General features: G+C 41.8%; 1 protein-coding gene across 1 annotated transcript in view; it reads right to left on the bottom strand.

The window, feature by feature from the left end:
* Positions 1 to 15,773, bottom strand: part of LOC134323457 (uncharacterized) — a 92,921-nt gene that overhangs the window by 65,233 nt on the left and 11,915 nt on the right. Inside the window, exons 3-6 of the mRNA XM_063004983.1 lie at positions 13,254 to 13,364; positions 9,397 to 9,507; positions 5,869 to 5,979; positions 4,585 to 4,695 (exon numbers count right to left, since the gene is read on the bottom strand). Of these exons, the coding sequence (XP_062861053.1) occupies positions 4,585 to 4,695; positions 5,869 to 5,979; positions 9,397 to 9,507; positions 13,254 to 13,364 (444 nt within the window). The remainder of the gene's footprint in view (positions 1 to 4,584; positions 4,696 to 5,868; positions 5,980 to 9,396; positions 9,508 to 13,253; positions 13,365 to 15,773) is intronic.

The following is a 15,773-nucleotide window of genomic DNA, read 5'->3' as shown; positions in this document are numbered from 1 at the left end:
TCTTGTACCCTACTCCATCCAACCATCATAAACATTATGGAAAAAACTCACAAACTAACAGAGCACAACTTACTAAAATACTGCTGGATCCCTGGTCACTGCGGGATTACAGAAAATAAAAAAGTGGACCAATTAGCAATAAGGACACAAGCGAACAGATAACAGACCTCAAACTCCCACCTTCTGACCTCTTAAAGCTAATAACAGTATACATACTAAACCAGTGGCAATCAGAATGGAACTCACAAACCAGTAATAAACTGCATGAGATCTGTCCTGATACTCATCAAACAACATTTCTGGAAAAACGGACAGAACAAACCCTATACAAAAGATAAGGTTTACAGTATTTTAGAAAAAGTAAGTACACCCCTCACATTTCTACTAATATTTTATTATATCTTTTCATGGGACAACACTATAGAAATGAGACTTGGATATAACTTAGAGTAGTCAGTGTACAGCTTGTATAGCAGTGTAGATTTACTGTCTTCTGAAAATAACTCAACACACAGCCATTAATGTCTAAATAGCTGCAACATAAGTGAGTACACCCCACAGTGAACATGTCCAAATTGTGCCCAAATGTGTCGTTGTCCCTCCCTGGTGTCATGTGTCAAGGTCCCAGGTGTAAATGGGGAGCAGGGCTGTTAAATTTGGTGTTTTGGGTACAATTCTCTCATACTGACCACTGGATAATCATCATGGCACCTCATGGCAAAGAACTTTCTGAGGATGTGAGAAATAGAATTGTTGCTATCCACAAAGATGGTTTAGGATATAAGAAGATTGCTAACACCCTGAAACTGAGCTACAGCACAGCAGTTCTCCAGGACAGTTTCCACTCGGAACAGGCCTCGCCAGGGTCGACCGAAGAAGTTGAGTCCACGTGTTCGGCGTCATATCCAGAGGTTGGCTTTAAAAAATAGACACATGAGTGCTGCCAGCATTGCTGCAGAGGTTGAAGACGTGGGAGGTCAGCCTGTCAGTGCTCAGACCATACGCCGCACACTGCATCAACTCGGTCTGCATGGTCGTCATCCCAGAAGGAAGCTGACGCACAAGAAAGCCAGCAAACAGTTTGCTGAAGACAAGCAGTCCAAGAACATGGATTACTGGAATGCCCTGTGGTCTGACGAGACCAAGATAAACTCGTTTGGCTCAGATGGTGTCCAGCATGTGTGGCGGCGCCCTGGTGAGAAGTACCAAGACAACTGTATCTTGCCTACAGTCAAGCATGGTGGTGGTAGCATCATGGTCTTGGGCTGCATGAGTGTTGCCGGCACTGGGGAGCTGCAGTTCATTGAGGGAAACATGAATTCCAACATGTACTGTGACATTCTGAAACAGAGCATGATCCCCTCCCTTCCAAAACTGGGCTGCATGGCAGTTTTCCAACACGATAACGACCCCAAACACAACCTCCAAGATGACAACTGCCTTGCTGAGGAAGCTGAAGGTAAAGGTGATGGACTAAACCCAATTGAGCACCTGTGGGGCATCCTCAAGTGGAAGGTGGAGGAGTTCAAGGTGTCTAACATCCACCAGCTCTGTGATGTCATCATGGAGGAGTGGAAGAGTATTCCAGTAGCAACCTGTGCAGCTCTGGTGAATTCCATGCCCAGGAGGGTTAAGGCAGTGCTGGATAATAATGGTGGTCACACAAAATATTGACACATTTGGGCAGAATCTGGACATGTTCACTGTGGGGTGTACTCACTTATGTTGCCAGCCATTTAGACATTAATGGCTGTGTGTTGAGTTATTTTCAGAAGACAGTAAATCTACACTGCTATACAAGTTGTACACTGACTACTCTAACTTATATCCAAGTTTTATTTCTATAGTGTTGTCCCATGAAAAGATATAATGAAATATTTGCAGAAATGTGAGGGGTGTACTCACTTTTGTGATACACTGTATATATATATATATATATATATATATACTGTATATATACTGTATATATATGTATATGTATATATATATATATATATATATATATATACTGTATATATATATACACAATATATACAGTGTATCACAAAAGTGAGTACACCCCTCACATTTCTGCAAATATTTCATTATATCTTTTCATGGGACAACACTATAGACATGAAACTTGGATATAACTTAGAGTAGTCAGTGTACAGCTTGTATAGCAGTGTAGATTTACTGTCTTCTGAAAATAACTCAACACACAGCCATTAATGTCTAAATAGCTGGCAACATAAGTGAGTACACCCCACAGTGAACATGTCCAAATTGTGCCCAAATGTGTCGTTGTCCCTCCCTGGTGTCATGTGTCAAGGTCCCAGGTGTAAATGGGGAGCAGGGCTGTTAAATTTGGTGTTTTGGGTACAATTCTCTCATACTGGCCACTGGATATTCAACATGGCACCTCATGGCAAAGAACTCTCTGAGGATGTGAGAAATAGAATTGTTGCTCTCCACAAAGATGGCCTGGGCTATAAGAAGATTGCTAACACCCTGAAACTGAGCTACAGCATGGTGGCCAAGGTCATACAGCGGTTTTCCAGGACAGGTTCCACTCGGAACAGGCTTCGCCAGGGTCGACCAAAGAAGTTGAGTCCACGTGTTCGGCGTCATATCCAGAGGTTGGCTTTAAAAAATAGACACGAGTGCTGCCAGCATTGCTGCAGAGGTTGAAGACGTGGGAGGTCAGCCTGTCAGTGCTCAGACCATACGCCGCACACTGCATCAACTCGGTCTGCATGGTCGTCATCCCAGAAGTAAGCTGACACACAAGAAAGCCCGCAAACAGTTTGCTGAAGACAAGCAGTCCAAGAACATGGATTACTGGAATGCCCTGTGGTCTGACGAGACCAAGATAAACTTGTTTGGCTCAGATGGTGTCCAGCATGTGTGGCAGCGCCCTGGTGAGAAGTACCAAGACAACTGTATCTTGCCTACAGTCAAGTATGGTGGTGGTAGCATCATGGTCTTGGGCTGCATGAGTGTTGCTGGCACTGGGGAGCTGCAGTTCATTGAGGGAAACATGAATTCCAACATGTACTGTGACATTCTGAAACAGAGCATGATCCCCTCCCTTCGAAAACTGGGCCTCATGGCAGTTTTCCAACAGGATAACGACCGCAAACACAACCTCCAAGATGACAACTGCCTTGCTGAGGAAGCTGAAGGTAAAGGTGATGGACTAAACCAAATTGAGCACCTGTGGCGCATCCTCAAGTGGAAGGTGGAGGAGTTCAAGGTGTCTAACATCCACCAGCTCCGTGATGTCATCATGGAGGATTGGAAGAGGATTCCAGTAGCAACCTGTGCAGCTCCGGTGAATTCCATGCCCAGGAGGGTTAAGGCAGTGCTGGATAATAATGGTGGTCACACAAAATATTGACACTTTGGGCACAATTTGGACATGTTCACTGTGGGGTGTACTCACTTATGTTGCCAGCCATTTAGACACTAATGGCTGTGTGTTGAGTTATTTTCAGAAGACAGTAAATCTACACTGCTATACAAGTTGTACACTGACTACCCTAAGTTATATCCAAGTTTTATTTCTATAGTGTTGTCCCATGAAAAGATATAATAAAATATTTGCAGAAATGTGAGGGGTGTACTCACTTTTGTGATACACTGTATATATATATATATACACAATATATATATATATATATACACATACATACACATAATAAACCCTTCAAACTGTCCTGTATACAAGTAATAAAAATATATAGTTTGTTTCAAGAGATATGTCGTATTTAATCTTTTATGTATTTACTTTTGCTCTTTATTCAAGCAAAAGTATTTCTTATCCGATTACTCGATTAATCGCTGGAATAATCAATAGAATACTCGATTACAAAAGTAATCGATAGTTGCAGCCCTAATTGCATCTAGTATCCAGATCTGGGTCGTCATCATATTCCATCAGTCGTCGTTTGGAGATGTGTTTAGTAGCCATAGTTGTTTGTTGAATCGTTCATCACCCATGCTCCCCACCCACCTCGGAGCCCAACAAGGGGGTGCACAGAGCTGCGGAACTCCAGCGGTTATGCACCAGAGATACATAGGCGATATATTCAAACCTCCAGGTGTTATTGATGCTTGATTGACCCTGAGCCAGCGCCTTCAAGGGATCTCATATGAGATACAACCTAGGGCATGTCCTGACCAGCTGATTGATTGGAGCGGGCCTCTCCAACCTCCCGTCTATGCAAAGTCGGGGCTAAAGTGTTGTGTTGGGGAAATGGCAGCCTCAGCCATCACTCCCCTTAAAAACCAGGATCCTTTTCTCCGCAGAAATGAGTCACACCTCATGGCAAAAAAGGGGCCTCATTCAATCGCATCATAAGAGCAGCCTGAGGAGGCTGGGGACCTATTCTACCCCGAATCCCCACGAGGGGGTGTGGATGGTAGAACTTGGTGTGAATAGTAAAACATGGTGCAATCACTAGAACATGGTGTGGATGGTACAACATGGATGGTGTGGATGGTAGAACAAAGAGTGGATTGTAGAACATGGTGTGGATGGTAGAACATGATGTGGTTTCTGAAGATGCAATTGGTGAAGATCATGAGAAGATAAATCAGTACCTTCTCTGAGGTCTTGTTCCAGCTTTAAAGTTGAGAGGGGGGTCTAATGACTGGTCAATCTTCATGGATACACCACTGGGAGCTGGAGAAGTTGATATTTCTTCATTTTCACTAAAAACAGAAATTACAATGAAAATGTGAAGGTACTGAAAAATTTAATCTTTATAGATATTTAGTTCAGTTTCAATTGCAGAACATGGTGAGATTGGTAGAACATGGTGTGAATGGTAGAACATGGTGTGGATGGTAGAACATGGTGTGGATGGTGTAACATGGTGTGGATGGTGGAACATGGTGTGGATGGTAGAACATGGTGTGGATGGTAGAACATGGTGAGGATGGTAGAACATGGTGTGGATGGTGGAACATGGTGAGGATGGTAGAACATGGTGTTGATGGTGGAACATGGTGAGGATGGTAGAACATGGTGTTGATGGTAGAACATGGTGTGGATGGTAGAACATGGTGAGGATGGTAGAACATGGTGTTGATGGTAGAACATGGTGTGGATGGTAGAACATGGTGAGGATGGTAGAACATGGTGTGGTGGATGGTAGAGCATGGTGAGGATGGTAGAACATGGTGAGGATGGTAGAACATGGTGTGGATGGTAGAACATTGTGTGGATGGTAGAACATTGTGTGGATGGTAGAGCATGGTGAGGATGGTAGAACATGGTGAGAATGGTAGAACATGGTGTGGATGGTAGAGCATGGTGAGGATGGTAGAACATGGTGAGGATGGTAGAACATGGTGTGGATGGTAGAACATGGTGTGGTGGATGGTAGAGCATGGTGAGGATGGTAGAACATGGTGAGGATGGTAGAGCATGGTGAGGATGGTAGAACATGGTGAGGATGGTAGAACATGGTGTGGATGGTAGAACATTGTGTGGATGGTAGAACATTGTGTGGATGGTAGAGCATGGTGTGAATGGTAGAACATGGTGAGAATGGTAGAACATGGTGTGGATGGTAGAACATGGTGTGGTGGATGGTAGAGCATGGTGAGGATGGTAGAACATGGTGTGGTGGATGGTAGAACATGGTGTGGTGGATGGTAGAACATGGTGTGAATGGTAGAACATGGTGAGAATGGTAGAACATGGTGTGGATGGTAGAGCATGGTGTGGTGGATTGTAGAACATGGTGAGAATGGTAGAACATGGTGAGAATGGTAGAACATGGTGTGGATGGTAGAACATGGTGTGGTGGATGGTAGAGCATGGTGAGGATGGTAGAACATGGTGTGATTGGTGAAGATCATGAGAAGATAAATCAGTACCTTCTCTGTGATGCTGCTCCAGCTTTAAAGGTGAGAGGTTGGAGCATTGACCCCTCACTCTTCATGGATACACCACTGGGTGATGGAGAGGGGGGTCTGTCTTCACCCTCACTAAATACCACAGAGAGAAGATATGTTAGAACCAGGGTTATTATCGTTAACGAAAACGAACGAAATAACGAAAACTGAAATTGAAAAAACATTTTCGTTAACTGAAATAAATAAAAACGGTAATTAAAAGAAAAACCGATAACTAACTGAAACTGTATTGTGTGTGTACAAAACTAACTAAAACGTACTGAAATGATAGAGAGAATACCCTTCGATTTCGTGTTTGTCAATTTATTTATGAGCCTTGTGATCTGATATGAAATCGATAATTTCCACTCAAGCAGTTTTACGTTTGCTGCCGGCACCGTAGTGTACCTCATGCGGCCTTTCCCAATCCGCTCCCTCCTCACTAACACTCCACTACAGAGGGACACTCCACGTGAACGCGCAAACGGAGGCGGAGTGGAGAGGGGGAGTGAGTAGGGAGCGGATTGAGATTGGTCCCTGACGGCACTTCATGTTTACGTTCTGTTTCTGCTCACCACGCTAGCCTGCAAAATGACCACAGCAAAAGTTACGTTTATGTTGTTCTCACATTAAGCTCCCTGATGTGTGTCTCATGAATTAGTTTATATTATTATTAGGGCTGTCGTAATCGCGATTAATACGTTACATTTTTAATCGCAATTAAAAAAAATTCTCAAAATGAAAACATTTAATCAAACTATACTGCTCACAAAAATTAGGGGATATTTCAAAATGAATATGAAGCGATAAAATAGAAGCATTTGATTTTTTTTTTTTTATTAAACAAGGACATTAGAAAAGCAAACGATAAGTCAAAGAAAGTTGTTCGATTATGCAAATGAGATTCAAACTCAATTATTGTTATTGAGTAGCAAGTGACATATTGGTGGAGGTGAACAGAAGCATGTTAAACTGGACGAGAGTGCAACACATTGACTGTTCAGTAGGGTGTACGGTCACCCAAGACTGCCAAAACACACTGACAGCGATGGGGCATGGACAGGATCAGATTGTCCAGCAGTTCTTGTGGGATCCTCTGCCAATTAATCCAGGGCAACTTCCAGCTCAAGAAGTGTTGTGGGAGGCATCGGACGGTTTGCCAGACGTCTACCCAGTGCATCCCAAGCTTGTTTAATGGGATTCAGGTCTGGAGAACGTGAAGGCCAGTCCTTTTTTTTAATTGCTTCATATTCATTTTGAAATATCCCCTAATTTTTGTGAGCAGTGTATTTATACTGAGCTGTTTGTGCCACGTAAATATGTGTCTCTGTGGTTAATTGCATTTCTTAAAAGTGCATGAAGCAGAACGCTGATTAAGAACAACATAAGCACAGACGGACACGGTCAATTCAGAGATCTTCCCTACACACTTGCTCCCTATGCCCTATAGTGCACTTAACATTCTTAAAGGACCAGACAATATATTTGTAATTCACATTACATGACCAGTGAGACGTTAGAAAACAACATCCTTTTTCTTAGAATAGCCCCTTTTTTAAGGAAAAATAGTTCTTGTGTGAATTACAAGTGCAGGAAAAACTACAGCAGATACAAAAGGTGCACCGGGGCCCCTGGCAGGGGGGCCTCCACGACATGAACTCAACCACTCACCTCACTGCCCCCCCACTGGCTGCACTCGCCAGGTCGTTATTATTATATTATTATAATATTTTTGTTAAGTAAAATTAAAAGAACTAAAACTGTGCATTAAAAATACCAGATGCAGGAATCTGGACTTGAAGTGGAACTTCTGAGTGACTTTTAAATAATTCTGATCAGCTATCAGCATCTGCAATTTGTTGAGGGGGCCCAACATTTTTTATCACTTGACAGCCCTAATTATTATGTTCATGTGTGTCCTTAGTCTATTGACTATTTTCAGCAGCAGTATTACACACATTTTGCACTTACGGCTGCTATCTTGTGGACTGTTACAGTTTTTGTGGACAGTTGGTTGTTCAACAGTAATTTAATACATTTTTTAAATGGTATCTTTTGTTGAGTTTTTATTACACAATACTTACTCTGACCTTTTTGAATCCTGCAAGTGAAAAATAACCCAAAGTATGAAAAAACTAAAACTAATACTAGAACTAATAAAAACTAAACTAAAACTAAGCATTAAAAAAATTATAAAAACTAATTAAAACTAACTGAATTAGAGAAAAAAAAAGTCAAAACGAAATAAAACTAAACTATAATGAAAAATCCAAAACTATTATAACCTTGGTTAGAACCCTTAGCGGTACATGCTAAAGAACTTAGCCTTTATCAATATCTACTATTTAGGTCAGTAAAGGTAGAACATGGTGTGGATGGTAGAACATGGTGAGGATGGTAGAACATTGTGTAGTGGATGGTGGAACATGGTGAGGATGGTAGAACATGGTGTAGTGGATGGTAGAGCATGGTGAGGATGGTAGAACATGGTGTGGTGGATGGTAGAGCATGGTGAGGATGGTAGAACATGGTGTGGTGGATGGTAGAACATGGTGAGGATGGTAGAACATGGTGTAGTGGATGGTGGAACATGGTGTAGTGGATGGTGGAACATGGTGAGGATGGTAGAACATGGTGTAGTGGATGGTGGAACATGGTGAGGATGGTAGAGCATGGTGAGGATGGTAGAACATGGTGAGGATGGTAGAACATGGTGAGAATGGTAGAACATGGTGTGGATGGTAGAACATGGTGAGGATGGTAGAACATGGTGAGAATGGTAGAACATGGTGTGGATGGTAGAACATGGTGTGGATGGTAGAACATGGTGTGGATGGTAGAACATGGTGTGGAAGGTAGAACATGGTGTGGTGGATGGTAGAACATGGTGAGGATGGTAGAACATGGTGAGGATGGTAGAACATGGTGTGGTGAATGGTAGAACATGGTGAGGATGGTAGAACATGGTGTGGATGGTAGAACATGGTGTGGATGGTAGAACATGGTGTGGTGGATGGTAGAGCATGGTGAGGATGGTAGAACATGGTGAGGATGGTAGAACATGGTGTGGATGGTAGAACATGGTGTGGATGGTAGAACATTGTGTGGATGGTAGAACATTGTGTGGATGGTAGAGCATGGTGAGGATGGTAGAACATGGTGTGAATGGTAGAACATGGTGAGAATGGTAGAACATGGTGTGGATGGTAGAACATGGTGTGGTGGATGGTAGAGCATGGTGTGGTGGATGGTAGAGCATGGTGAGGATGGTAGAGCATGGTGAGGATGGTAGAACATGGTGAGGATGGTAGAACATGGTGTGGATGGTAGAACATTGTGTGGATGGTAGAACATTGTGTGGATGGTAGAGCATGGTGTGAATGGTAGAACATGGTGAGAATGGTAGAACATGGTGTGGATGGTAGAACATGGTGTGGTGGATGGTAGAGCATGGTGAGGATGGTAGAACATGGTGTGATTGGTGAAGATCATGAGAAGATAAATCAGTACCTTCTCTGTGATGCTGCTCCAGCTTTAAAGGTGAGAGGTTGGAGCATTGACCCCTCACTCTTCATGGATACACCACTGGGTGATGGAGAGGGGGGTCTGTCTTCACCCTCACTAAATACCACAGAGAGAAGATATGTTAGAACCAGGGTTATTATCGTTAACGAAAACGAACGAAATAACGAAAACTGAAATTGAAAAAACATTTTCGTTAACTGAAATAAATAAAAACGGTAATTAAAAGAAAAACCGATAACTAACTGAAACTGTATTGTGTGTGTACAAAACTAACTAAAACGTACTGAAATGATAGAGAGAATACCCTTCGATTTCGTGTTTGTCAATTTATTTATGAGCCTTGTGATCTGATATGAAATCGATAATTTCCACTCAAGCAGTTTTACGTTTGCTGCCGGCACCGTAGTGTACCTCATGCGGCCTTTCCCAATCCGCTCCCTCCTCACTAACACTCCACTACAGAGGGACACTCCACGTGAACGCGCAAACGGAGGCGGAGTGGAGAGGGGGAGTGAGTAGGGAGCGGATTGAGATTGGTCCCTGACGGCACTTCATGTTTACGTTCTGTTTCTGCTCACCACGCTAGCCTGCAAAATGACCACAGCAAAAGTTACGTTTATGTTGTTCTCACATTAAGCTCCCTGATGTGTGTCTCATGAATTAGTTTATATTATTATTAGGGCTGTCGTAATCGCGATTAATACGTTACATTTTTAATCGCAATTAAAAAAAATTCTCAAAATGAAAACATTTAATCAAACTATACTGCTCACAAAAATTAGGGGATATTTCAAAATGAATATGAAGCGATAAAATAGAAGCATTTGATTTTTTTTTTTTTATTAAACAAGGACATTAGAAAAGCAAACGATAAGTCAAAGAAAGTTGTTCGATTATGCAAATGAGATTCAAACTCAATTATTGTTATTGAGTAGCAAGTGACATATTGGTGGAGGTGAACAGAAGCATGTTAAACTGGACGAGAGTGCAACACATTGACTGTTCAGTAGGGTGTACGGTCACCCAAGACTGCCAAAACACACTGACAGCGATGGGGCATGGACAGGATCAGATTGTCCAGCAGTTCTTGTGGGATCCTCTGCCAATTAATCCAGGGCAACTTCCAGCTCAAGAAGTGTTGTGGGAGGCATCGGACGGTTTGCCAGACGTCTACCCAGTGCATCCCAAGCTTGTTTAATGGGATTCAGGTCTGGAGAACGTGAAGGCCAGTCCTTTTTTTTAATTGCTTCATATTCATTTTGAAATATCCCCTAATTTTTGTGAGCAGTGTATTTATACTGAGCTGTTTGTGCCACGTAAATATGTGTCTCTGTGGTTAATTGCATTTCTTAAAAGTGCATGAAGCAGAACGCTGATTAAGAACAACATAAGCACAGACGGACACGGTCAATTCAGAGATCTTCCCTACACACTTGCTCCCTATGCCCTATAGTGCACTTAACATTCTTAAAGGACCAGACAATATATTTGTAATTCACATTACATGACCAGTGAGACGTTAGAAAACAACATCCTTTTTCTTAGAATAGCCCCTTTTTTAAGGAAAAATAGTTCTTGTGTGAATTACAAGTGCAGGAAAAACTACAGCAGATACAAAAGGTGCACCGGGGCCCCTGGCAGGGGGGCCTCCACGACATGAACTCAACCACTCACCTCACTGCCCCCCCACTGGCTGCACTCGCCAGGTCGTTATTATTATATTATTATAATATTTTTGTTAAGTAAAATTAAAATAACTAAAACTGTGCATTAAAAATACCAGATGCAGGAATCTGGACTTGAAGTGGAACTTCTGAGTGACTTTTAAATAATTCTGATCAGCTATCAGCATCTGCAATTTGTTGAGGGGGCCCAACATTTTTTATCACTTGACAGCCCTAATTATTATGTTCATGTGTGTCCTTAGTCTATTGACTATTTTCAGCAGCAGTATTACACACATTTTGCACTTACGGCTGCTATCTTGTGGACTGTTACAGTTTTTGTGGACAGTTGGTTGTTCAACAGTAATTTAATACATTTTTTAAATGGTATCTTTTGTTGAGTTTTTATTACACAATACTTACTCTGACCTTTTTGAATCCTGCAAGTGAAAAATAACCCAAAGTATGAAAAAACTAAAACTAATACTAGAACTAATAAAAACTAAACTAAAACTAAGCATTAAAAAAATTATAAAAACTAATTAAAACTAACTGAATTAGAGAAAAAAAAAGTCAAAACGAAATAAAACTAAACTATAATGAAAAATCCAAAACTATTATAACCTTGGTTAGAACCCTTAGCGGTACATGCTAAAGAACTTAGCCTTTATCAATATCTACTATTTAGGTCAGTAAAGGTAGAACATGGTGTGGATGGTAGAACATGGTGAGGATGGTAGAACATGGTGTAGTGGATGGTGGAACATGGTGAGGATGGTAGAACATGGTGAGGATGGTAGAACATGGTGTAGTGGATGGTGGAACATGGTGAGGATGGTAGAACATGGTGTAGTGGATGGTGGAACATGGTGAGGATGGTAGAGCATGGTGAGGATGGTAGAACATGGTGAGGATGGTAGAACATGGTGAGAATGGTAGAACATGGTGTGGATGGTAGAACATGGTGAGGATGGTAGAACATGGTGAGAATGGTAGAATATGGTGTGGATGGTAGAACATGGTGTGGATGGTAGAACATGGTGTGGAAGGTAGAACATGGTGTGGTGGATGGTAGAACATGGTGAGGATGGTAGAACATGGTGAGGATGGTAGAACATGGTGTGGTGGATGGTAGAACATGGTGAGGATGGTAGAACATGGTGTGGTGGATGGTAGAACATGGTGTGGTGAATGGTAGAACATGGTGAGGATGGTAGAACATGGTGTGGATGGTAGAACATGGTGTGGATGGTAGAACATGGTGTGGTGGATGGTAGAGCATGGTGAGGATGGTAGAACATGGTGAGGATGGTAGAACATGGTGTGGATGGTAGAACATGGTGTGGATGGTAGAACATTGTGTGGATGGTAGAACATTGTGTGGATGGTAGAGCATGGTGAGGATGGTAGAACATGGTGAGAATGGTAGAACATGGTGTGAATGGTAGAACATGGTGAGAATGGTAGAACATGGTGTGGATGGTAGAACATGGTGTGGTGGATGGTAGAGCATGGTGTGGATGGTAGAACATGGTGTGGATGGTAGAACATGGTGTGGTGGATGGTAGAGCATGGTGAGGATGGTAGAACATGGTGAGGATGGTAGAACATGGTGTGGATGGTAGAACATGGTGTGGATGGTAGAACATGGTGAGAATGGTAGAACATGGTGTGGATGGTAGAACATGGTGTGGTGGATGGTAGAACATGGTGTGGTGGATGGTAGAGCATGGTGAGGATGGTAGAACATGGTGTGGATGGTAGAACATGGTGTGGATGGTAGAACATGGTGTGGATGGTAGAACATTGTGTGGATGGTAGAGCATGGTGTGGTGGATGGTAGAACATGGTGAGAATGGTAGAACATGGTGTGAATGGTAGAACATGGTGAGAATGGTAGAACATGGTGTGGATGGTAGAGCATGGTGTGGTGGATGGTAGAACATGGTGAGAATGGTAGAACATGGTGTGAATGGTAGAACATGGTGAGGATGGTAGAACATGGTGTGGATGGTAGAACATGGTGTGGATGGTAGAGCATGGTGTGAATGGTAGAACATGGTGAGAATGGTAGAACATGGTGTGGATGGTAGAACATGGTGTGGTGGATGGTAGAGCATGGTGAGGATGGTAGAACATGGTGTGATTGGTGAAGATCATGAGAAGATAAATCAGTACCTTCTCTGTGATGCTGCTCCAGCTTTAAAGGTGAGAGGTTGGAGCATTGACCCCTCACTCTTCATGGATACACCACTGGGTGATGGAGAGGGGGGTCTGTCTTCACCCTCACTAAATACCACAGAGAGAAGATATGTTAGAACCAGGGTTATTATCGTTAACGAAAACGAACGAAATAACGAAAACTGAAATTGAAAAAACATTTTCGTTAACTGAAATAAATAAAAACGGTAATTAAAAGAAAAACCGATAACTAACTGAAACTGTATTGTGTGTGTACAAAACTAACTAAAACGTACTGAAATGATAGAGAGAATACCCTTCGATTTCGTGTTTGTCAATTTATTTATGAGCCTTGTGATCTGATATGAAATCGATAATTTCCACTCAAGCAGTTTTACGTTTGCTGCCGGCACCGTAGTGTACCTCATGCGGCCTTTCCCAATCCGCTCCCTCCTCACTAACACTCCACTACAGAGGGACACTCCACGTGAACGCGCAAACGGAGGCGGAGTGGAGAGGGGGAGTGAGTAGGGAGCGGATTGAGATTGGTCCCTGACGGCACTTCATGTTTACGTTCTGTTTCTGCTCACCACGCTAGCCTGCAAAATGACCACAGCAAAAGTTACGTTTATGTTGTTCTCACATTAAGCTCCCTGATGTGTGTCTCATGAATTAGTTTATATTATTATTAGGGCTGTCGTAATCGCGATTAATACGTTACATTTTTAATCGCAATTAAAAAAAATTCTCAAAATGAAAACATTTAATCAAACTATACTGCTCACAAAAATTAGGGGATATTTCAAAATGAATATGAAGCGATAAAATAGAAGCATTTGATTTTTTTTTTTTTATTAAACAAGGACATTAGAAAAGCAAACGATAAGTCAAAGAAAGTTGTTCGATTATGCAAATGAGATTCAAACTCAATTATTGTTATTGAGTAGCAAGTGACATATTGGTGGAGGTGAACAGAAGCATGTTAAACTGGACGAGAGTGCAACACATTGACTGTTCAGTAGGGTGTACGGTCACCCAAGACTGCCAAAACACACTGACAGCGATGGGGCATGGACAGGATCAGATTGTCCAGCAGTTCTTGTGGGATCCTCTGCCAATTAATCCAGGGCAACTTCCAGCTCAAGAAGTGTTGTGGGAGGCATCGGACGGTTTGCCAGACGTCTACCCAGTGCATCCCAAGCTTGTTTAATGGGATTCAGGTCTGGAGAACGTGAAGGCCAGTCCTTTTTTTTAATTGCTTCATATTCATTTTGAAATATCCCCTAATTTTTGTGAGCAGTGTATTTATACTGAGCTGTTTGTGCCACGTAAATATGTGTCTCTGTGGTTAATTGCATTTCTTAAAAGTGCATGAAGCAGAACGCTGATTAAGAACAACATAAGCACAGACGGACACGGTCAATTCAGAGATCTTCCCTACACACTTGCTCCCTATGCCCTATAGTGCACTTAACATTCTTAAAGGACCAGACAATATATTTGTAATTCACATTACATGACCAGTGAGACGTTAGAAAACAACATCCTTTTTCTTAGAATAGCCCCTTTTTTAAGGAAAAATAGTTCTTGTGTGAATTACAAGTGCAGGAAAAACTACAGCAGATACAAAAGGTGCACCGGGGCCCCTGGCAGGGGGGCCTCCACGACATGAACTCAACCACTCACCTCACTGCCCCCCCACTGGCTGCACTCGCCAGGTCGTTATTATTATATTATTATAATATTTTTGTTAAGTAAAATTAAAAGAACTAAAACTGTGCATTAAAAATACCAGATGCAGGAATCTGGACTTGAAGTGGAACTTCTGAGTGACTTTTAAATAATTCTGATCAGCTATCAGCATCTGCAATTTGTTGAGGGGGCCCAACATTTTTTATCACTTGACAGCCCTAATTATTATGTTCATGTGTGTCCTTAGTCTATTGACTATTTTCAGCAGCAGTATTACACACATTTTGCACTTACGGCTGCTATCTTGTGGACTGTTACAGTTTTTGTGGACAGTTGGTTGTTCAACAGTAATTTAATACATTTTTTAAATGGTATCTTTTGTTGAGTTTTTATTACACAATACTTACTCTGACCTTTTTGAATCCTGCAAGTGAAAAATAACCCAAAGTATGAAAAAACTAAAACTAATACTAGAACTAATAAAAACTAAACTAAAACTAAGCATTAAAAAAATTATAAAAACTAATTAAAACTAACTGAATTAGAGAAAAAAAAAGTCAAAACGAAATAAAACTAAACTATAATGAAAAATCCAAAACTATTATAACCTTGGTTAGAACCCTTAGCGGTACATGCTAAAGAACTTAGCCTTTATCAATATCTACTATTTAGGTCAGTAAAGGTAGAACATGGTGTGGATGGTAGAACATGGTGAGGATGGTAGAACATTGTGTAGTGGATGGTGGAACATGGTGAGGATGGTAGAACATGGTGTAGTGGATGGTGGAACATGGTGTAGTGGATGGTGGAACATGGTGAGGATGG

This window comes from Trichomycterus rosablanca, chromosome 11, assembly GCF_030014385.1.
Source record: "Trichomycterus rosablanca isolate fTriRos1 chromosome 11, fTriRos1.hap1, whole genome shotgun sequence".
Lineage (NCBI taxonomy): Eukaryota > Metazoa > Chordata > Actinopteri > Siluriformes > Trichomycteridae > Trichomycterus > Trichomycterus rosablanca.
The sequence above is the reverse complement of the archived record's forward strand: the minus strand, read 5'-3'. Positions and strand labels throughout refer to the sequence as shown.